This window comes from Psammomys obesus, unplaced genomic scaffold (genome assembly GCF_907164565.1).
Source record: "Psammomys obesus unplaced genomic scaffold, mPsaObe1.curated_primary_1811, whole genome shotgun sequence".
NCBI lineage: Eukaryota > Metazoa > Chordata > Mammalia > Rodentia > Muridae > Psammomys > Psammomys obesus.
This window is the reverse complement of record NW_026585742.1, coordinates 14,415,631-14,432,652: the sequence shown is the minus strand read 5'-3', so window position 1 is coordinate 14,432,652 and position 17,022 is coordinate 14,415,631. Positions and strand designations below refer to the sequence as shown.

The following is a 17,022-nucleotide window of genomic DNA, read 5'->3' as shown; positions in this document are numbered from 1 at the left end:
TTGCTGTTTCTAAATTGTAAAATACTTTGTCTATGAAATCTTAACCTCATTCTGCTTTTTAATTTATTTAATTTTACTTTACATGTATTTGTGTTTTGCCTGCATGTATGTCTGTGTGAGGTTGTCAGATCTTGGAGACAATTGTGAGCTGCCATGTGGGTGCTGGGAATTGAACCAGAGTTCTCTAGAAGAGCAGTCAGTGTTCTCAACTGCTGAGTTGTTCTCCGGCCCCGTCACCTCGTCCTTCAAGCTGTGTGCAATTTGTTGACAAGAAAATTTTACATTGCTAAGACTGTCTAAGAAAAATAAGGCAGACCCAAAAGGCCACAAGACAGAGCACCTTCTTAAAGAATGCTTGTGCCAGAGCTGGAATTGGGTATGTTCAGGGCCCCACTGCAGCTCTACTCAGTTCTCACCCTACAACTACCCGTGCTCATCTGACATGATATGGACATGCCCTCAGGAACCCCAGAACCCCAAGACTCCAGAACACTGCATGGAGAAGGCCCTTTCTCCTGTGCCCTTCCAGGAAGGAGGAGGAGGAGGAGGAGGAGGAGGAGGAGGAGGAGGAGGAGGAGGAGGAGGAGGAGAAGCTGGACGTGGTTCCAGACTAGGTTGAGGCAGGAAGTTTGGGAGTTCAAGTTCATCCTGAGCAACACACCAAATTCAAGATTGGGGCTAGCCTAGGCTACAGGAGACCCTGTCCACCCCCCTCCCCCCAAAAAAAAGCAAAAGAGAAAAGAAAAAGGGTAGGGGTAACTTAAATGGAAATTCTGTGCTACTTGAGAACACTATAGACAAAAAAATAAAAAGTGTGTCAGCAAATATTCTCTCTCTCTCTCTCACCCTGTTCTCACATAGGCAGTTATACTACCAAGCCAGACTTGAAGGCTGAGGATCTTTCTAAGGCAGAATGAATTAAGAATACAGTTGCAGGGCTGGAGAGGTGGTTCAGTGGTTCAGTTCCCAGCACCCACATGGCAGCTCACAACTGCCTGTACCTCCAGTTCCAGGGGATCTGACACCCTCACACCTGTGTACATAAAATAAGATTAAATAAATTTTAAAAAGAATACAATTGCAATGGGAGGAAACTGAACACAAGGGCCAGGTGTGGTGGCTTACACTGCAATCCTAGCAATTGGAAGGCTGAAGCAGGAGGACTGACCTAACTTCAAGGCCATCCTGGGCCACAGAGTAAGACAGAAGTATGGGATTCACTTATTTGATTATTATTTTATGTGTATATGTACTTTGTATGCATGTATGTCTGTGCACCGCACACATACACTGCATACAAAGAAAAAATAACCTTCAAATTAAAGCAACTGATATTAAGTTCTCACATATACCCCCAGACAAGGTCTCAAATATGCCAAGTGGCCTAAAACTCTCCATGTAGCTTCAGTTGGCCTTGAGATCCTGATCTTCTTTTTACTTGTAAAGCTTGCAAAGATTTAACAGTATAAGAGAGAGCAGGCAAGAATCCCCTCTGTCCACAAGACCTGTTCACACAGTGCTGGAAGCTGCATAAATCAGCATAAAAAGTCATAATTTTCAAGTTGATTCAGCAACTTCAGTTATAGGTGTCTGTCCTAAAGAAATATTTGCATCCAAATGTGGGAGTGCATATAGTCCCAGCTCTTTTCAGGACAAGACAGGACAACCTGTGCTAGATAGACTCCTAGAAATCGAGTTACAGAGTTACAGGATGAAGGGTTAATGACCTAAGAGCCTCAGGTAAGCTGAGAGTGCCCTGTTTTTTTCCCCTTTTATTTTCACATCACTTCAATCAATTCTGACCTAACAGAGGAGGATCATGGTTTTGAGGCTGGCACAGAGGGTTTGAGGCCAACCTCCACTATATGAGGTTCTGTACTGAAAAACCACAAAAGAGATGGGCATGGTGGTGCATTCCTTTGATCCCAGCACTTGGGAGGAAGAGGCAGGAGGATCTCTGAGTTGTAGATCAGCCTGGTCTACAAAGTGAGTTCCTAGATAGCCAGGGCTACACAGAGAAACCCTGCCACAGAAACTGCACCCTTCCCCCCAACAACACACACACACACAAAGAAAAATCACAAAAGAAAAGTAAAGTTAGTATGAGTACCTAAAGCTGTCTTTGGAGATCTTCAGCCGTCAGTAGTACATTATTGGAAACTGCTGAAACGTTCAATAGGAAACAGGCTAACCATATAAAAAATAACAAGGCGACAAAACAAGGCAAGTGAAAGAGCAGGTTGTAAACATGTGTGGTATGGTTTTCTTTTTTGTAGTCCGAGAAACAGGCTAAGAAGCACTCATTCTATGAGTTATACTTCTAGTCCCAAAGACAGTGTTGCAGCTAATTCAAGATGATCTTGAATTCAATACCTTCCTGATTCTGCTTCCTAGTACTAAAATTTCAGATGAGTCACCACACTTAAGCCAAGATCTCATTTCCATGCAAAAAATATCATATACAAAGTTGCTGCTAATGTTTGAGGCTTTCTGTTTTGAGACAGGGTCTTAGTCTGTAGCTCTAGATGCCCTGGAACTTGCTATGAGGACCAGGCTGGCCTCCAACTTACAGAGAACCCCCCGCCTCTGCCTTCAGGTGCTGGGATAAATGACAGGCTTCTTCATCAGCCTAGCTCTGTTTTGTTTCATTAATTCTTGGCTTTGTTTTTTTAAATCTCTTTTGACAAAATAAGTTCCTTAAGAATAGAGGCCATGGCTTACAAGAGTTTTGTATTGGCAATGACTAGAATATGCCTAGTATATTAGATATTTTACTGAAAAGTGTTGGCTTAAAGCAGCAGTTCTCAATGTGTGGCTCACAATCCTTTTGGCAAACCTGTCTCCAAAAATATTTACATTACAGCTCATACTAGTAGCAACATTACAATTATGAAGTAGCAATGAAAACAATTTTATGGTTGGAGGTCACCACAACATGAGGAGCTGTATTAAAGGGTTGCAGCACTAGGAAGGTTGAGAACCACTGCTTTAAAGATATAACCTATTGATTGCTGTGATACTTGAGAGGGTAACACATAAGATGGGAAAAATCAGATGCTTTTCAGCCAAAACAAAGCCACATGGCAGAGTTTATAAGGGAAATGGCATAGCTTTAGTGACTGAAATAGTTTACTGAAAGCAGTAAGGCAGAAAGGACAAAACAGCACAAGGCTGGAATTCCAAAATCTTTAGCTTATTAAGACCAAGATGTAAAGATGTTTTCAGATAGGCTTGAAAACAGACTTTACAGCTCCCTTAGCTCTGGCTATATCCAATTACCTATGTTCTCTTTAAGATGCTGAGACAACAGCTCAGCTGGTAAAGCACTGAATACTGTGAGTAACCTACTTATAGGCAGGAGAGGGCTGCAATGGCCCACATGCCCAAGCACACAATGAAACCAACATCACATGCCACAGTGCAGACTCCCTTCAGAAATGCGCTCAACTGCTTATCTAGCGAGTGCTTATCTATATTTTGTGACTTCTCTTGTAATCTGTTGACTTGTTCATCTTCCAACACAAGCCTAAGCAAGAGGCTTTGTGGTTAAGAGAATACATTACTCTTCACACTGCTTGAGAACTGGGCAGTTCAGAGTTTGAGGTCAGCTTTAGCATAGTACCCAGGCCAGTCTAGGCTGTATGTGACAAGCCCTTTCTCAAAAACAAAGCCAAGGAAGGTAGAGAGATGGCTTAACACGTATTGTTCTAATACAGGCCCCAGGATTAGTTCCTAGCACCCATGTGGTGGCTCACACCTGCCTGTACTTCTTTACAGGGGATCCTACTCCCAATTCTGAGCTCCACAGGCAATGGGCATACATGTCGTACACATACTAGACAAAACACTCATACACATACAGTGAATTTAAAAAAATGTAAGATTTAAAAAGCCAAACAACAAACAAAACAATAAAATGTATGATTCTATCTGTAAGAGTTATCTGAAACAGTAAAATCCATGACTCTGGCTTGGGCACCTACACACACCCACAACTGAAAATAAATCTTTATAGAATATATGTACTCTAATTTCTCAATCTTCACTTCCAGCTTCTTTGATATGTTTATTGGGCGAGTGAATAAGAAAAACATTCCAGATGAGCACATTAGCGCATGCCTTTAATCCCAGCACTCGGGAAGCAGAGGCAGGCGGACCTGAGGCCAGCCTGGTCTACAAAGAGAGTTCCAGGACAGGCAAGGCTACACAAAGAAACCTGGGGGGGGGGGGGGGGAGAGAAGAGAAAGAAAAAAAATAAAAAGAAAAACACTCCACTGAAAGCCCACTTTTCCAACTACAGATTTTTATTCACTGACTAGACATAAAAATGGTCAGAAAATTAAAACAATTTGCTAAAGAAATTAGTTTTCTTTACTGTTGTTTCTTCTGCTGCTCTGCAGTCAAACTGGGTGGAAGACTAACTAAAACACAACAAAAATAACAAGTCCACGGCACTCAGTTTGCATGAGGCATTCTAAACGTTCCCCCCAAGTGGTTGGAGCCAGAAAGAACGGAAGCCTGGGCTAGGCCAAAAAGCTTTGACGGGCGGGTGGCCTGCAGAGTCGGTCTGGGAACTAGACCCGCCTTGCTTAGCATTCCTATCCCGCAGAGATCAGAGTTAGGGGGCAGCGGAAAACTATGCTGTGGACTGGGCCAAGGTTGGGGTCCCAGAGACCCCCCCTTCGGCACAGCGCCTGCAGCAACGACCCCGGCTTAGGAACCCGCAGCAGCCTCGGAAGGCCAGGCCAGGACCTCTCCAGCACACGACTTCCACACTCCAGGTCCCAGCAAGAGGAGAAGCATCCAGAAGATTCTACGAGCCTCGGGAACCTGGGCCTGAGCCCACCCCCACAAGGCCCTGGGGCGCAACCACTCCCCGCCCCAGTGCCCCTGCGCCGTCGTCCGGGTAACCGAGGGGTGGTGGCAGTGGCAAGGGGCGGGACTTCCGGCGAGTGACGCGCCCGGGCTCGGCTACAAAAGAAGTCGGCTGGGGCGGGCCTGGCGGAACTTTCCAGAACGCTCGGTTGGTGTCGGAGGAGCCGCGTCTGGCTCGGCTGCGCTGTGCTACGCTCCAATCTCCGCTCTCCGGCGCCGGCCCGCTCACCGGTGAGTCTCGGCCCTAGGGCGCCCCTCGGCCGTGAAGTGCGGCCTGGGCACCACACAGCCGGGGAGCGGTGACCGGAGGCGGTTGGCCCCGCGTGGGCAGGGACTGCGGATTCCCCCGAGCCGGGCTCGGTCTGCGGGAGGCCGCCGGGAATGCCGCCGGCCCACACGCCACGAGGCGGCCCGAGGCCCAAGCCAGCTCGTCTTCCACCTCCGGCTCCTCGGTGCGCACCCCCGCGCCCCGTCGTCCGTGCCGGGTGGGCAGCGCTGCGCACGCGCGGACCGAAGCAGGGGTGAGGGGCTGCGGGAGGAGCCGGGCGGAGGCTGCGGCTTGCGCTTCTCCTGGCTCTCCTCCCTCTCTTTGTTGAGGTCCGGTCTTCCCCCTCCGCCTTTTCGATCAGGGTGGGAGGGAGAAAGGAAGGAAACCTTAACGGTCGGTGCCGGGGAAACGGGCGAGTCAGCTTCGTGGGCCAGAGGGGCGAGAGTGGGTAAGCTGCGAGCGGGAGCAGGATGGCGACGGGGCCCGGGCACCTGCTCCCCGAAGCTGCTCTCTTAAGCCACTCCTCCACCCCCGGGTGTCCAGTGTCCCTTTCCGGCGAGTGTGTAGCCTTTATCAGATGTACAAAGGCATTGGTAATGTTCTAACCAGTGGAAGGGACCTATCGCTTCTGCTTTAGGTTACTAGCACAACCTCCGAGGAAAGGAAACCGGAAGAAGCCAGGTTATACATGTGCTGTAGAGTAGGAACCAGCTGCTAGGCTTTCGCATTCCCTGAAATTTATATTTAGTCTGTTAGAATTTACAGCTGAATCAGATCAGGTTAGCGTTTAAGAAGTTTAGGGACGGCTCTGTTCGGTAGTATGAGAGGCAGCAAAGAAGAGACTGCTTTAGTTCTGGTAGTTTGTTAAACTACCCGTTAAGAGCCAGTCATGGTGCACAGCTTTAATCCCAGCACTCAGGAGGCAGAGCAGAGGCAGGTGGATTTTTTTGCACAAAAAGTTAAAAGTTGGCTTAAAACTCCGTTTTCTGATTTCAGGCTGTAAAACATGGTGAAAGAAACCACTTATTATGATGTTTTGGGGGTCAAACCCAATGCTACCCAGGAAGAATTGAAAAAGGCATATAGAAAATTGGCTTTGAAGTACCACCCTGATAAGAATCCAAATGAAGGAGAAAAGGCAAGTCATTCTCAAACAGTTAAACAGTGTTGCCATGTGTAAAACCAAGGTCCTAATATGGTAGCTGTGCCTTGTGACTGTTATTTCTAATGGGGTTTTCTTTTCTGAAACAGTTTAAACAGATTTCTCAAGCTTATGAAGTTCTTGCTGATTCCAAAAAAAGGGAGTTATATGATAAAGGAGGAGAGCAGGCGATTAAAGAGGGCGGAGCAGGTGGTGGTTTTGGCTCTCCCATGGATATCTTTGATATGTTCTTTGGAGGAGGAGGAAGGATGCAGAGAGAAAGGAGAGGTAAGAAAAATCCAGCTTACCTGGAGCAAAATAAAATTGCTGCTGAAAGAGTTTTGAGAATTTACTTTGGTTAAATGCTTGTTTATATGTTATGTTACACTCTGTCCATGAACTGCCTCTGCTTTCTGGTATCATTTGTAATTGAGATTTTATGTAATAAAAAAATAGCCAAGGCAATCTATTGGGTATATCCAGTGCCACAGATTCCCAAACAGTAAGATAACAGAGTCTAACAGCTTAGGTTTCTAAGCCCTTACACATCTTGGGGTCATATCCCCTTTGATGTGGAGTGGCCTTTTTCTGTTAAAAATGAGTTGAGTTGAGAAGACTAAACCTTACCAAGCTTGTGTAGTAAGCAAAGACTGAAAGCAGCTCTTTGCCTCCAGGTGATCTGCTGCCTGTTAATCTTGCTTCAGCTTTACTAGCTCAATGTATATACGTTTAATGTTTTAAAATTGTCCATGGGGCTAGATAGTAGGCAGGCATCATGGGAAGATATTCTTGGAAGTCAGAATAGTACTTTGTTTTCAGTATAGTTTATGCAAACTGATGGGAAGGCACAGTTCTAGAACAAGTGGGCAGCCCTTTAAATTTCACTGTGCCCTTTTAAAGGTTTAGGAAGATTTGAGAAATTGTTTACTGTGTTTTTATAAGAACTTAGCATGGGCTTGAGAAGTGGCTCAGTGATTAAGAACACTTGCTCTTAGCAGAAGATCCAGATTTCATTTTCCCACACCCCACAGTGCCTCACAGTAGCCTGTAATTTGGAGCGTCAGGAACTCTGACCACCTCTTCTGGCCTCTGGGCTGTCATATAAACATGTATATACACACCCCCCAAAAAAAAATAAAAACCTGTAATCCCACTGCTCAGGGAGGCAGAAGAAGGTGGATCGCTGTGAGTTTGAGGCCAGCATGGTCTACAAAGCGAGTCAGGGACAGACAAGGCTACATGAAGAAACCCTGTCTTCAAAAACAAAAACCTGTAATCCCAGTCAATTTACTCCAGCCCTTACCATAAGGGGATGGTAAGAGCTACAGAAAAGGTACTAACCTTTTTGGCTTAGTGGAGTTTGAGTGGTTTTTGTTACTGCTGCTGCTTTGGAAATGTACTTGGTCAGTTTCCAGAAGCTCTATATTTCCTTTCTCTGTGTAAAGTTGAGAAAGGGATAACTTTTCAGCTTATGAGAATCTACTTGCTGTTCTCTTTATGATAATAACCCAAAGTGTAGCTAGGTGCAGGATATAATGACACTTAAATACCTTTAGGTATGATACTCAGAAAGGATTGAAACTATTCAGTCATCAGGTTGTGCTGATGGTGGTGGATAAAGTCCTAGTGGAAGGATCACTAGCTAGGAACTTATTAACCATCAGTGGGTGGTTTCATTTCTGTAACCTTGTTGTCCTTATGTGATCTCAACCACCTACTTCCTGTTGTAGGTAAATTATACATGGCATTCTTTTGTAGTCACTGGCCAGATATGACCAGCTGTAGTAGCCACCACGACTTAAAATTGTGCCCAATAGTTGTGACTAGTGGTTACAATGTGTCCGTCATTACAGAAAGTTCTGTTGGACAATGCTATTACAAAAGGCCTGAGAAAATTTATCATTTGAGACCGCCAGTGCTAGCCTAGCAGTAAGAACTACTGAAACAGAGTTGGGCTTGGTGGTGCATGCCTATAATCCCAGCACTCTGTGAGGCAGAGGCAGGCCTCACAGAGTGAGGCCTTTTTGAACTTTTTGAGTTCAAGGCCAGTGCCAGGTCTACAAATTGAGTTTAGGACAGCCAAGGCTACACAGAGAAAACCTGTTTCGGGGGGCGGGAGGAGGTTGGAAGAGAAGTAGGAATTGCTTTTCCAATTGGCTTCTCCAGCCAATCTTGATAAGAAAGAATTTACTGTGCTAAAGAATGTTTGGATGATGTAACTGACCATGTTGGCTAATAAATGAAACCTTCAAAGGGATGCATGCTTTGCATCATTGTGAAATAATTGTGCTTGGACATTGAGTGGCTTTTAAGGGTAGTGTTTTAATTGAGAGGGCCTCTTCTGTGTCCTGAGGCAGATGAACCTCTGTCATAATTTTTCTCATCTACAATTAGATCAGTTTGAGAATCAAGTGATTGGATGAATGTTGTATATGAGTGTAGCTCAAAAAGATATACAGCATGAGGCTGGTTTCTGTTATCCTTTGCCATTTTTATAGTGCCTTCAACAAAGACTACATGTGGGTTTAAGAGCAGGTTTTGTTCCAGGTAAAAATGTTGTACATCAGCTCTCAGTGACCTTAGAAGACTTGTATAATGGTGCAACAAGAAAACTGGCTCTGCAAAAGAATGTGATTTGTGACAAATGTGAAGGTAAGGGTTCTTACTGGGTGGTGGTTAATGGTTTCTGATATATGGCCTTGGACTTGAATCTTTCTGCCTCAAACTCCTGAGTACTGAGGTTATATCAGGTCCCAGTCCCTAACTTTCTGGGTAGGTGAAACTGAAATGCTGCACTAAAAGCAGATGAAACTGCGAAATGATTGTTTTGTGTTTTCACATGTATGTATGTGCGGGCATTTGGGGGGTGTCATTGTTTACAGAAGGAAAGGCACCCTAATCAGTGGCTGGAATAAAATGTTATCAGCTCACTCCTTTATGACAGGACGTTGATCTATCTTATACAGATCCTAAGCAGCACCTTTTTTTTACACTTTGTACACGCATACGCATGATGTGTTGTTTGTGTGGGAGGTCAGAAGACAACTTGTAATTCATTTTCTCTTTCAACCATGCAGCTATGAAAAGATCAGACTGGGGTTGGTCAGACAGACATGGTGTCAAGTGCTTCCCTCTGATCCATCTCAATGGCCCCAAATTAGCATGTTTTGAAAATTCTTGATTGCTTATTTTTTTTTTTTGTTTTTGTTTTTGTTTGTTTGTTTTGTTTTTGAGACCTTTCTCACTGTGCAGCCCAGGCTGGCCTCGTAACTAACAAAGACATGGTTTCCATGATAGATTTCCTTTGAGACCAGTAAAACCTTGTCTCAAGGTGAAAAAAAATGTGCTCTGGTAACACATAATGTAAGACTGTGGTGCAGGCAGTCTTGGAATTACTGCCTGGCTCACTGCACCCTTAAAGTGTTCTCTTAAGAAGGTGGAATTCTGCAGCTGCTTGCAGACACCTCTGCTGTTCCAGCTTGCCAACATTGAGGTGTAACTAGAAAGGTGTATCATTCCACCTCCTACTTGTCCCCCACCCCATGGGTGTTGTGCTTGCCTGTGTGTATCTCTGTTCTGCATGCAATGCCTGTGGAGGCCAGGACGGTATCAGATCCCCATGGAACTGGAGGTATAAAGAGGGTTGTGAGCTACCTTGTGGGTGCTGGGATCAAACCCAGGGCTGGAAGAGCATCCAGCACTCTTAGTAAGCCATCTCTCCAGGTCCTGCCTTCCTTTTCCCATATCTCTTCCCCCCACCCCTCCTTTCACCAAAATCCTAAGAACACATGCTCTGGCACTCTTGGGCATTTTCATTTCTTAAAGGCACACCTTCCACTCCAGTCTCCATCACATACACCTGCTTACTGACCGTGTGTCTTGTATTAAATCATAACTCAAAAGGTAAGACTTTTTACCCTCCTGTTGGTAACTTGCCTACCTTGCTTTTTACTCCCTTTCAGACTTCCAAAGAAAAGGATATTAAAAAAACTTTATGATTTCGAAATGGCTGCCTTTAGAGTGAATTGTACATTTTAGGACTATTGTCCATAAGGTCTTGGAAATACTAAGGAGTTAGACTTACCTACTGCTAAGTTAATATGTAAGTTTCTTTTAAAACTATTTAGGCAGAGGTGGTAAGAAAGGAGCGGTGGAGTGCTGTCCCAACTGCCGGGGGACTGGCATGCAAATAAGGATTCATCAGATTGGACCAGGAATGGTTCAGCAAATTCAGTCAGTGTGCATGGAGTGCCAGGGTCATGGAGAACGCATAAGCCCTAAGGACAGATGTAAAAGCTGCAATGGAAGAAAGATAGTTCGAGAGAAGAAGATTTTAGAAGTTCATATTGATAAAGGTGAGTTCTGATCCACTCTGTAGTCTGAATCATGTTTTTTATTCTGATAGTTTCATTCATAGTGTATAATTATTTCAGTGATCTGATTTTTTTTTTTACCCTCATTACCTTTTTTTACCACTTCCCATCAAGTTCTTAAGAATTGTTTTTGATATACTGAGTTTAGTTAGGATTGCTTGTATAAGCATGAATGGGGATTATTTACTGGAACATAAGGCAATTTTAACAGTGACTACACAATTGAAGAGGACTCTCCTCTTCAAACAGTAAAACAGCCTGCCAGTAATTCTTCTGAATGGGTGTGGCCTTATGAGCCCCCTCTCTAATTTATAAAATACTTTTGTTTCTCTGTGTAGCCTTGGCTGTCCTAGATGTATACCAGGCTTGCCTTGAACCCACAGAGATCCCCCTGCCTCTGCCTCCCTGAGTGATGGGATTACAGGTGTGTACTACCACACCTTACTTTATAATATAGTTACTTTTTAAAACTATCTTTAGGTTATATGAATGATCCTAAGCATCTTATGTGTAAGAGTTGTCTTTTTGACTAGGTGGCAATAACTAAAGAACATTTCATCCAAAATAAAAGGATGTAGGTTACCTGAAGAATAAGTTCATGAGAACTTAGACTGCTATCAGGGATTACAGGTCTGTATAACCATAGCTAGTATAACACAATTTTAAAAAATATGTATGAATATCAGTCCATCTCCCCCCTTAAGTTTTCTTTTTCTCTAACTGAGATGGGGATTTTTCTGTGTGTAATCAAGGCTGGCCTCAAACCTTATCCTGTTTGACCAGATAATTTGTTTATTTTGAGATAAAGTGGGACTCTGCAACTAAGAGTGGCCAAGAACTCCTGGTCCTCTTGCCTGCCCCCACCTCCTAAATGTTGGGATTTCAGATGGATATGGAGTTAAGATTAAAGTGTTCACCATACTTCAGGCAAAAGTGGTGAACACCTTTAATCCCAGTACTTGGGAGGCAGTCAGGTGGTTCTTTGTGAATTTGAAGCCAGTGTCATCTACAAAGCGAGTCCAGGACAGCCCGGGCTACACAGAGAAACCCTGTCTCAGAAAAACAAAAGGGAAGCGGGTGGCTCTTTGCCTTTTAAGTTTTTAACATTTTCAGCAGGGTTTTAGTATCTAGCCCAGGCTGCTTCTGCCTCCCTAGTGCTGGGATCATAAGCCTGTCCCCTAAACTTGGGCCCTGGTCTCAGTGGATAACACCTATTGTACAAGCATGTTCAAAATATTAGCAGGAAAGGGGAAAATAATGTTAGGTGTGGCCATATCCTAGTCTGTATACACCTGCCCTGGAGGTCTGGGGGTGCAGACAGCAACACTAGGGCTTGTGGACAAGGTACCAGGGTCAGTGACACGGAAGGACATCTGGCCTCCATGAACAGGTATGCATGGTTATAACACACCAAAAAGTTAAATCTTCATAAATAAGGTAAATACATACCTTTAAAAAACATTTTCTGTATTGGAAAGTATTCAGTATTTTCTATATGGGCCACATGGGCTAAGATAGTATCTTTTTGTTAGGGGTGGGACATTGGGTTTTCAAAGCTGGCTATATGGAACTTGATCTGTAGACCAGGCTGGCCTTGAACTAGAGATTGTACCTTTGCCTCCTGAGTGAGTGCTGTGATTAAAGGCTAAAGGCCTGCAGCCACCACTGCCCTGCTGACAGATTTGTTTCTTCCTACCTCCCTTCTTTCCTTCCTTCCTCCCTTTCCTTTTCTCCTCTATTCTCTCCTAGTCTCTCTTCTCTCCTTCCTTCTCTTTTCTTTAAATGAGTCCAGGCTAGTAGAAACCAAACCCAGCACTTTAACATATACTGGGTAATTAGTCTGCTACTGAACTGCCTATTGCACAAGGTTGTGAATGTTTTTAAAAATTATTTAATTTTATGTGCATTGGTGTGAGGTTGTCAAATCACCAGGAACTGGAGTTACGGACAGTTGTAAGCTGCCATGTGGGTGCTGGGATTGAACCTGGGTCCATTTGGAAGAGCAAACAGTGCTCTTAACCACTAAGTCCTCTCTCCGGCCCCAAGGTTGTAAATTTTTAATTTAGTTTTGAGCAGAATGAGAGGCTTCAAGGGAAGAATACTTGTGGATATTTAAATAAGCCTAGTGTTCTTACTAGAAATACTGTTGATATAACAGAAAAGTCAGTTGACACTGATGCTAACAGTTAGTGGTTATAGTGTTTGCCACTTTACAATTTAGTTCTAGCATGGGTATTTTAAAATCCTCAGCTTCTTGAGTGGAATAAGTCTCGGGAAAGTTGAGGCTTAAAGTTGAGGTTGATATGTAGCAAAGTAGGTAGCATTTCTGAGAGTAGAAGCCTGACTCTTTGTAGAGTTTTGTCACCTACTGTGTGATAGCTTGCTTCAGTGCCAAACTGGACTCCATTAAATATTCCCCACCATTTCTGTGGTATTTGTCATCTACAAAGACATGGACATGATGGAAGATATGTATGTAGAGGTCAAAGGACATCTTGCAGGGATTGCACTGAGGGCTGAACCCAAGCCTCTCTGCATGTGCTGTACCACTGAACTACATCCCCAGACCATATCTGTGTTCTAGTAGCATTTATCCTGACCTTAGTATCTGATCTGGTATCAGTAAAATACAAAATTGATGTGTTTAGGCATGAAAGATGGTCAGAAGATAACATTCCATGGTGAAGGAGACCAAGAACCGGGACTGGAACCAGGAGACATTATCATTGTGTTAGACCAGAAGGACCATGCTGTTTTTACCCGGTAAAGCCTTAATCACAGACTTGCATATGTGGTTGAATTCTAGCTTATGTGAGTGTTTCTTCACTCTTAGAACACAGGTATATATAACCGGCTGCACTGTGTTCTGTAAAAGCTTATTAGCTCTGTTTCAGTTGTAAATGGTTGTAAATAGAATCAAGACTTTAGCTTTTTGTCTTACAAGTAAATTGTTGACTGCATTTTCTCTGAGCCTAAATGGATAGCAGGCAGGTGTAGAAAGCCATAGAGAACCTTGCTTCCTTGCTGTCTTTGAGTAGTCGGTTGAAGGTAATACATTTCACCAGATCCCCGTTCTTGATTCAAACTGTCTTAAAGAAACTAAAATTTGGCACTGATAAGTATATATTTCCAAACTCAACTTTGAAGGTAGGTTCTGGGGTATGTTTAGGAAAGGATATTTCAAAGGTGTTTTGTGTTGGAAAGTCAAAGAAATCTTAACTGTTCCTTCCTTAAACAGTCAAAATTGGCCTGAGTAATTGAAGATCCAGCCCAAATCTGTTTTGATTTACACTGATTCCTATGTTCCAAATGTGTGTTTGGTTTTTTTTTTTTTCCCCCTCTTAAACCAGATTTAAAATTAAAATTTGGGAAGAATACATTGTTGAGAATGTGTGAAATAACACTGTTTTAAGATCAAGGCCTTGATTTCTCTGCCTTTACCTTCTACCTCCCAAGTATAGGCCTATACTACTGTACTGGCTGTGTAGTAAGATTGTGAAGACTTGTACAGCAAACAGCTAGAAGGTTCCAAAATAATTTGCTAATCTCAGCATTCAGTTGCTTGGTTTTCAGAATGGTGAAAGAAAAGTGTCCACTGTGGTGTGTGTAGTCATTTTGTGATTGGGAAGATGTAACTGTGCCTTATATTGCTGTAGACGAGGAGAAGACCTTTTCATGTGTATGGACATACAGCTGGTTGAAGCATTGTGTGGCTTCCAAAAGCCAATATCCACTCTTGACAACCGAACCATAGTCATCACCTCTCATCCAGGTATGGTAACTAGATGAGCCTGTTTCCCTGCTTGGCATTCTCCTTGTCTCCTGATAACTAAGAAGTAATAAGTAGTAGGTATTGACGAATTCCTTGGGTATATGTCTTTCCTAGGGCTGAGATTTAGATGAATGTTGGTTATATTGGAATAGCCATAAATGAGGGCAACAGGGTTGTTAGACCAAAGCTTAGAGGTTTTTTTAGTTTTTTCTTTGACCATACCTAAGGAAGAATTTGGCTTCAATGTCTTTAGGTCAAATTGTCAAGCATGGAGATATAAAATGTGTGCTAAATGAAGGTATGCCAATATACCGTCGGCCATATGAAAAAGGACGTCTAATCATTGAGTTTAAGGTAAGCTCTAAAACTCAGGGACATTTGAGCTTATTAAAAATCTAATACAGACCAAGCAACTGTATTTATTACCTTTATCCAGGAATTGGAACACCAGATGACTTTTTCCCCCCTTGGTCAGGATTAGGATCAGAACGGGCTACTTGTGATTACTCTTACTATGGTTACAAGTGGTACTGTGACAGTTTCTGTTAGTACCTGGCCTAGGTGTTATGTGCCTCTGGTCTAGCACTTGAGAGTTAAGAGTCAGCAAAGTAGGGAGTTGGTTCACAGCGACACACATTTAATCCAGGCACTCAGGAGGCAGAGGCTGGCAGATCTAGAGGCTAGTCTGGTCACTGAGCAAGTTACAGGACAGCTAGGGCCACAAAGAAAAAAACCCTGTCTCAAACAAACAAAAAAATGTCATCTTTGCTTACATTTAAGGTGGTTCTAAGGCAGAGTTGCAAGGGCACATCTAAAGAAATTTTTTCTCAGGAAAATAATTCTACTGTACCTAAGAGTGCTGATGTTAGAATCAAATTTAACTGCATTTTTTATTTTTTTGCAGGTAAACTTCCCTGAAAACGGCTTTCTCTCTCCTGATAAACTCTCTTTGCTGGAAAAACTCCTTCCTGAAAGGAAGGAAGTAGAAGAGACTGATGAAATGGATCAGGTAGAACTGGTGGACTTTGATCCAAATCAGGAAAGACGGCGTCATTACAATGGAGAAGCATATGAGGACGATGAACATCACCCCAGAGGTGGCGTTCAGTGTCAGACCTCTTAGTGCGCTAGTCACTCTCTGACATTCTATATGCAGTAGTGAATGTGGGAAGGACTGTGATCGTTAATACGCTCACTACTTGGCTATTGTTTTTGTTTTAATATTCAACTATAGTAGTGTTTTAAAAGTTAAATGAAGAATAAACACAAATATAAAAGCTCTGACTTTGCCCTGTATGTATAATGACTTCAATGTGCAAGATGAAAGTTTAATATTGTAAAAATTACTTTAAAAGTTCCCTAGCATATGTTAGGCCATATCTTGTGTAACTGATAATAGCTGTGTACATTAGACTGACATGCTAGTTATGTGTTGTATGTTAAGCTATGACATTAAAATTCTGTATTTAACTGGTAATCAGAAAAAGAAAACGATTATAGTGACATGTTGGTCTGTCTAGTTGTATGAAGTGAATTAATTGTGATGCCTCTGCATTGTATTGCATCAGCCAATCCTAGAAGGTGGTTTAATATATAATTTCTGTTATTTGTGATAGAAATAACATTCCTAAAGAAGTTTATCATAAGGGCTTGCTCTTTTAGATTGTGTTCCCTTCTGCTGTGCCATCTTTAAAACTACACACACAGAAAACATGGTCACCTTTTTCCCCTTCTCAAACCCTTGGTAGTGACTTCCAAAGCCCAATTTACAGATTAAAGTGACAAGATTTGTATGTGAAAAAGTGATTTGCATGTATATAGTCTAGGAAAGGCATTCCTTAGGTCTGCTACAGGCTTGCTTAAGTTCCAGCGTAACTGCAATTTAATGTTGGTAGTACAGCAAACTGATAGCTTTGTTGTATGTTTTAAAGTCACATGTTCACATGCTTAAATCTGGATATCAGAATTTAAGCAGTTATTGAAATGTATGACTGTCTCCTAATATACTGATTGCAAGTGTTTCCAATGTGTCACTGCAGGCCTTTCTTTCTCAGTTCATCAGAGCATTATGAAGATGATGAAACTTGTTACTTTGTTCCCAAAATGTTCAAGTAGTAGAATAAAAGTAGTAGGAAATAAAAGATAAATGTGACCCCAGGTCAGAAAAGGGAACTTCAACCTTCTTTTGGTGAGAATATGTGAACTTCTTACCAGTCAGCACAGTCTGTACCTGGCTCTGCCACATCATCTGTAATCATGAATTTAAAAACATTTCCAGCTTGAAATTGAGTTAAACACCAAGAGGCCGGGCATGGACGCACATACCTTTGATGCCAGCACTTAGGAGGCAGAGCAGGAGAATCTAAATTTGAGGCCAGCCTGGCCTCCAAAGAGTGGACAACAGGGCTACAGAGAAACACTGGTTTGGAAAAAGATCAGCGCTCGAGAGACCGCTCTATGGTTAATTAGCATTGTGTTTTTGAGAATGCAGGTTCAGTTCCAAGCACCTACAGAGCAGTTCACATGTCCTCAAACTCCTCTCCAGGGCATCAGAAACTCCAGGCATTAGGCAGAGACATGCATAGGCATTCAT

At 43.0% G+C, this 17,022-nt stretch overlaps 1 protein-coding gene across 2 annotated transcripts; it reads left to right on the top strand.

Moving 5' to 3' along the window:
- Positions 1–4,966: 4,966 nt before the first annotated feature.
- Positions 4,967–16,450, top strand: Dnaja1 (DnaJ heat shock protein family (Hsp40) member A1). 2 transcript variants are annotated; one of them, XM_055599106.1, is made up of 9 exons: positions 4,967–5,106; positions 6,140–6,281; positions 6,395–6,572; positions 8,832–8,936; positions 10,412–10,639; positions 13,306–13,420; positions 14,314–14,429; positions 14,683–14,783; positions 15,334–16,450. In XM_055599106.1, the coding sequence occupies exons 2-9, from the start codon at positions 6,150–6,152 to the stop codon at positions 15,550–15,552; spliced, it is 1,194 nt and encodes a 397-aa protein (XP_055455081.1). In that variant the 5' UTR covers positions 4,967–5,106; positions 6,140–6,149; the 3' UTR covers positions 15,553–16,450. The 2 variants fall into 2 exon arrangements, with proteins under 2 accessions (XP_055455081.1, XP_055455082.1); XM_055599107.1 differs by lacking the exon at positions 4,967–5,106 and adding an exon at positions 5,569–5,591.
- The last annotated feature ends 572 nt before the right edge of the window (positions 16,451–17,022 follow it).

Excerpts from the sequence above, each read along its gene's own strand:
- Dnaja1 (XM_055599106.1), top strand. The coding sequence starts at position 6,150 with ATGGTGAAAGAAACCACTTATTATGATGTTTTGGGGGTCAAACCCAAT. Across the intron at positions 8,937-10,411 it reads GATTTGTGACAAATGTGAAG|GCAGAGGTGGTAAGAAAGGA; the intron begins GTAAGGGTTCTT and ends AAAACTATTTAG. Across the intron at positions 13,421-14,313 it reads GACCATGCTGTTTTTACCCG|ACGAGGAGAAGACCTTTTCA; the intron begins GTAAAGCCTTAA and ends ATATTGCTGTAG.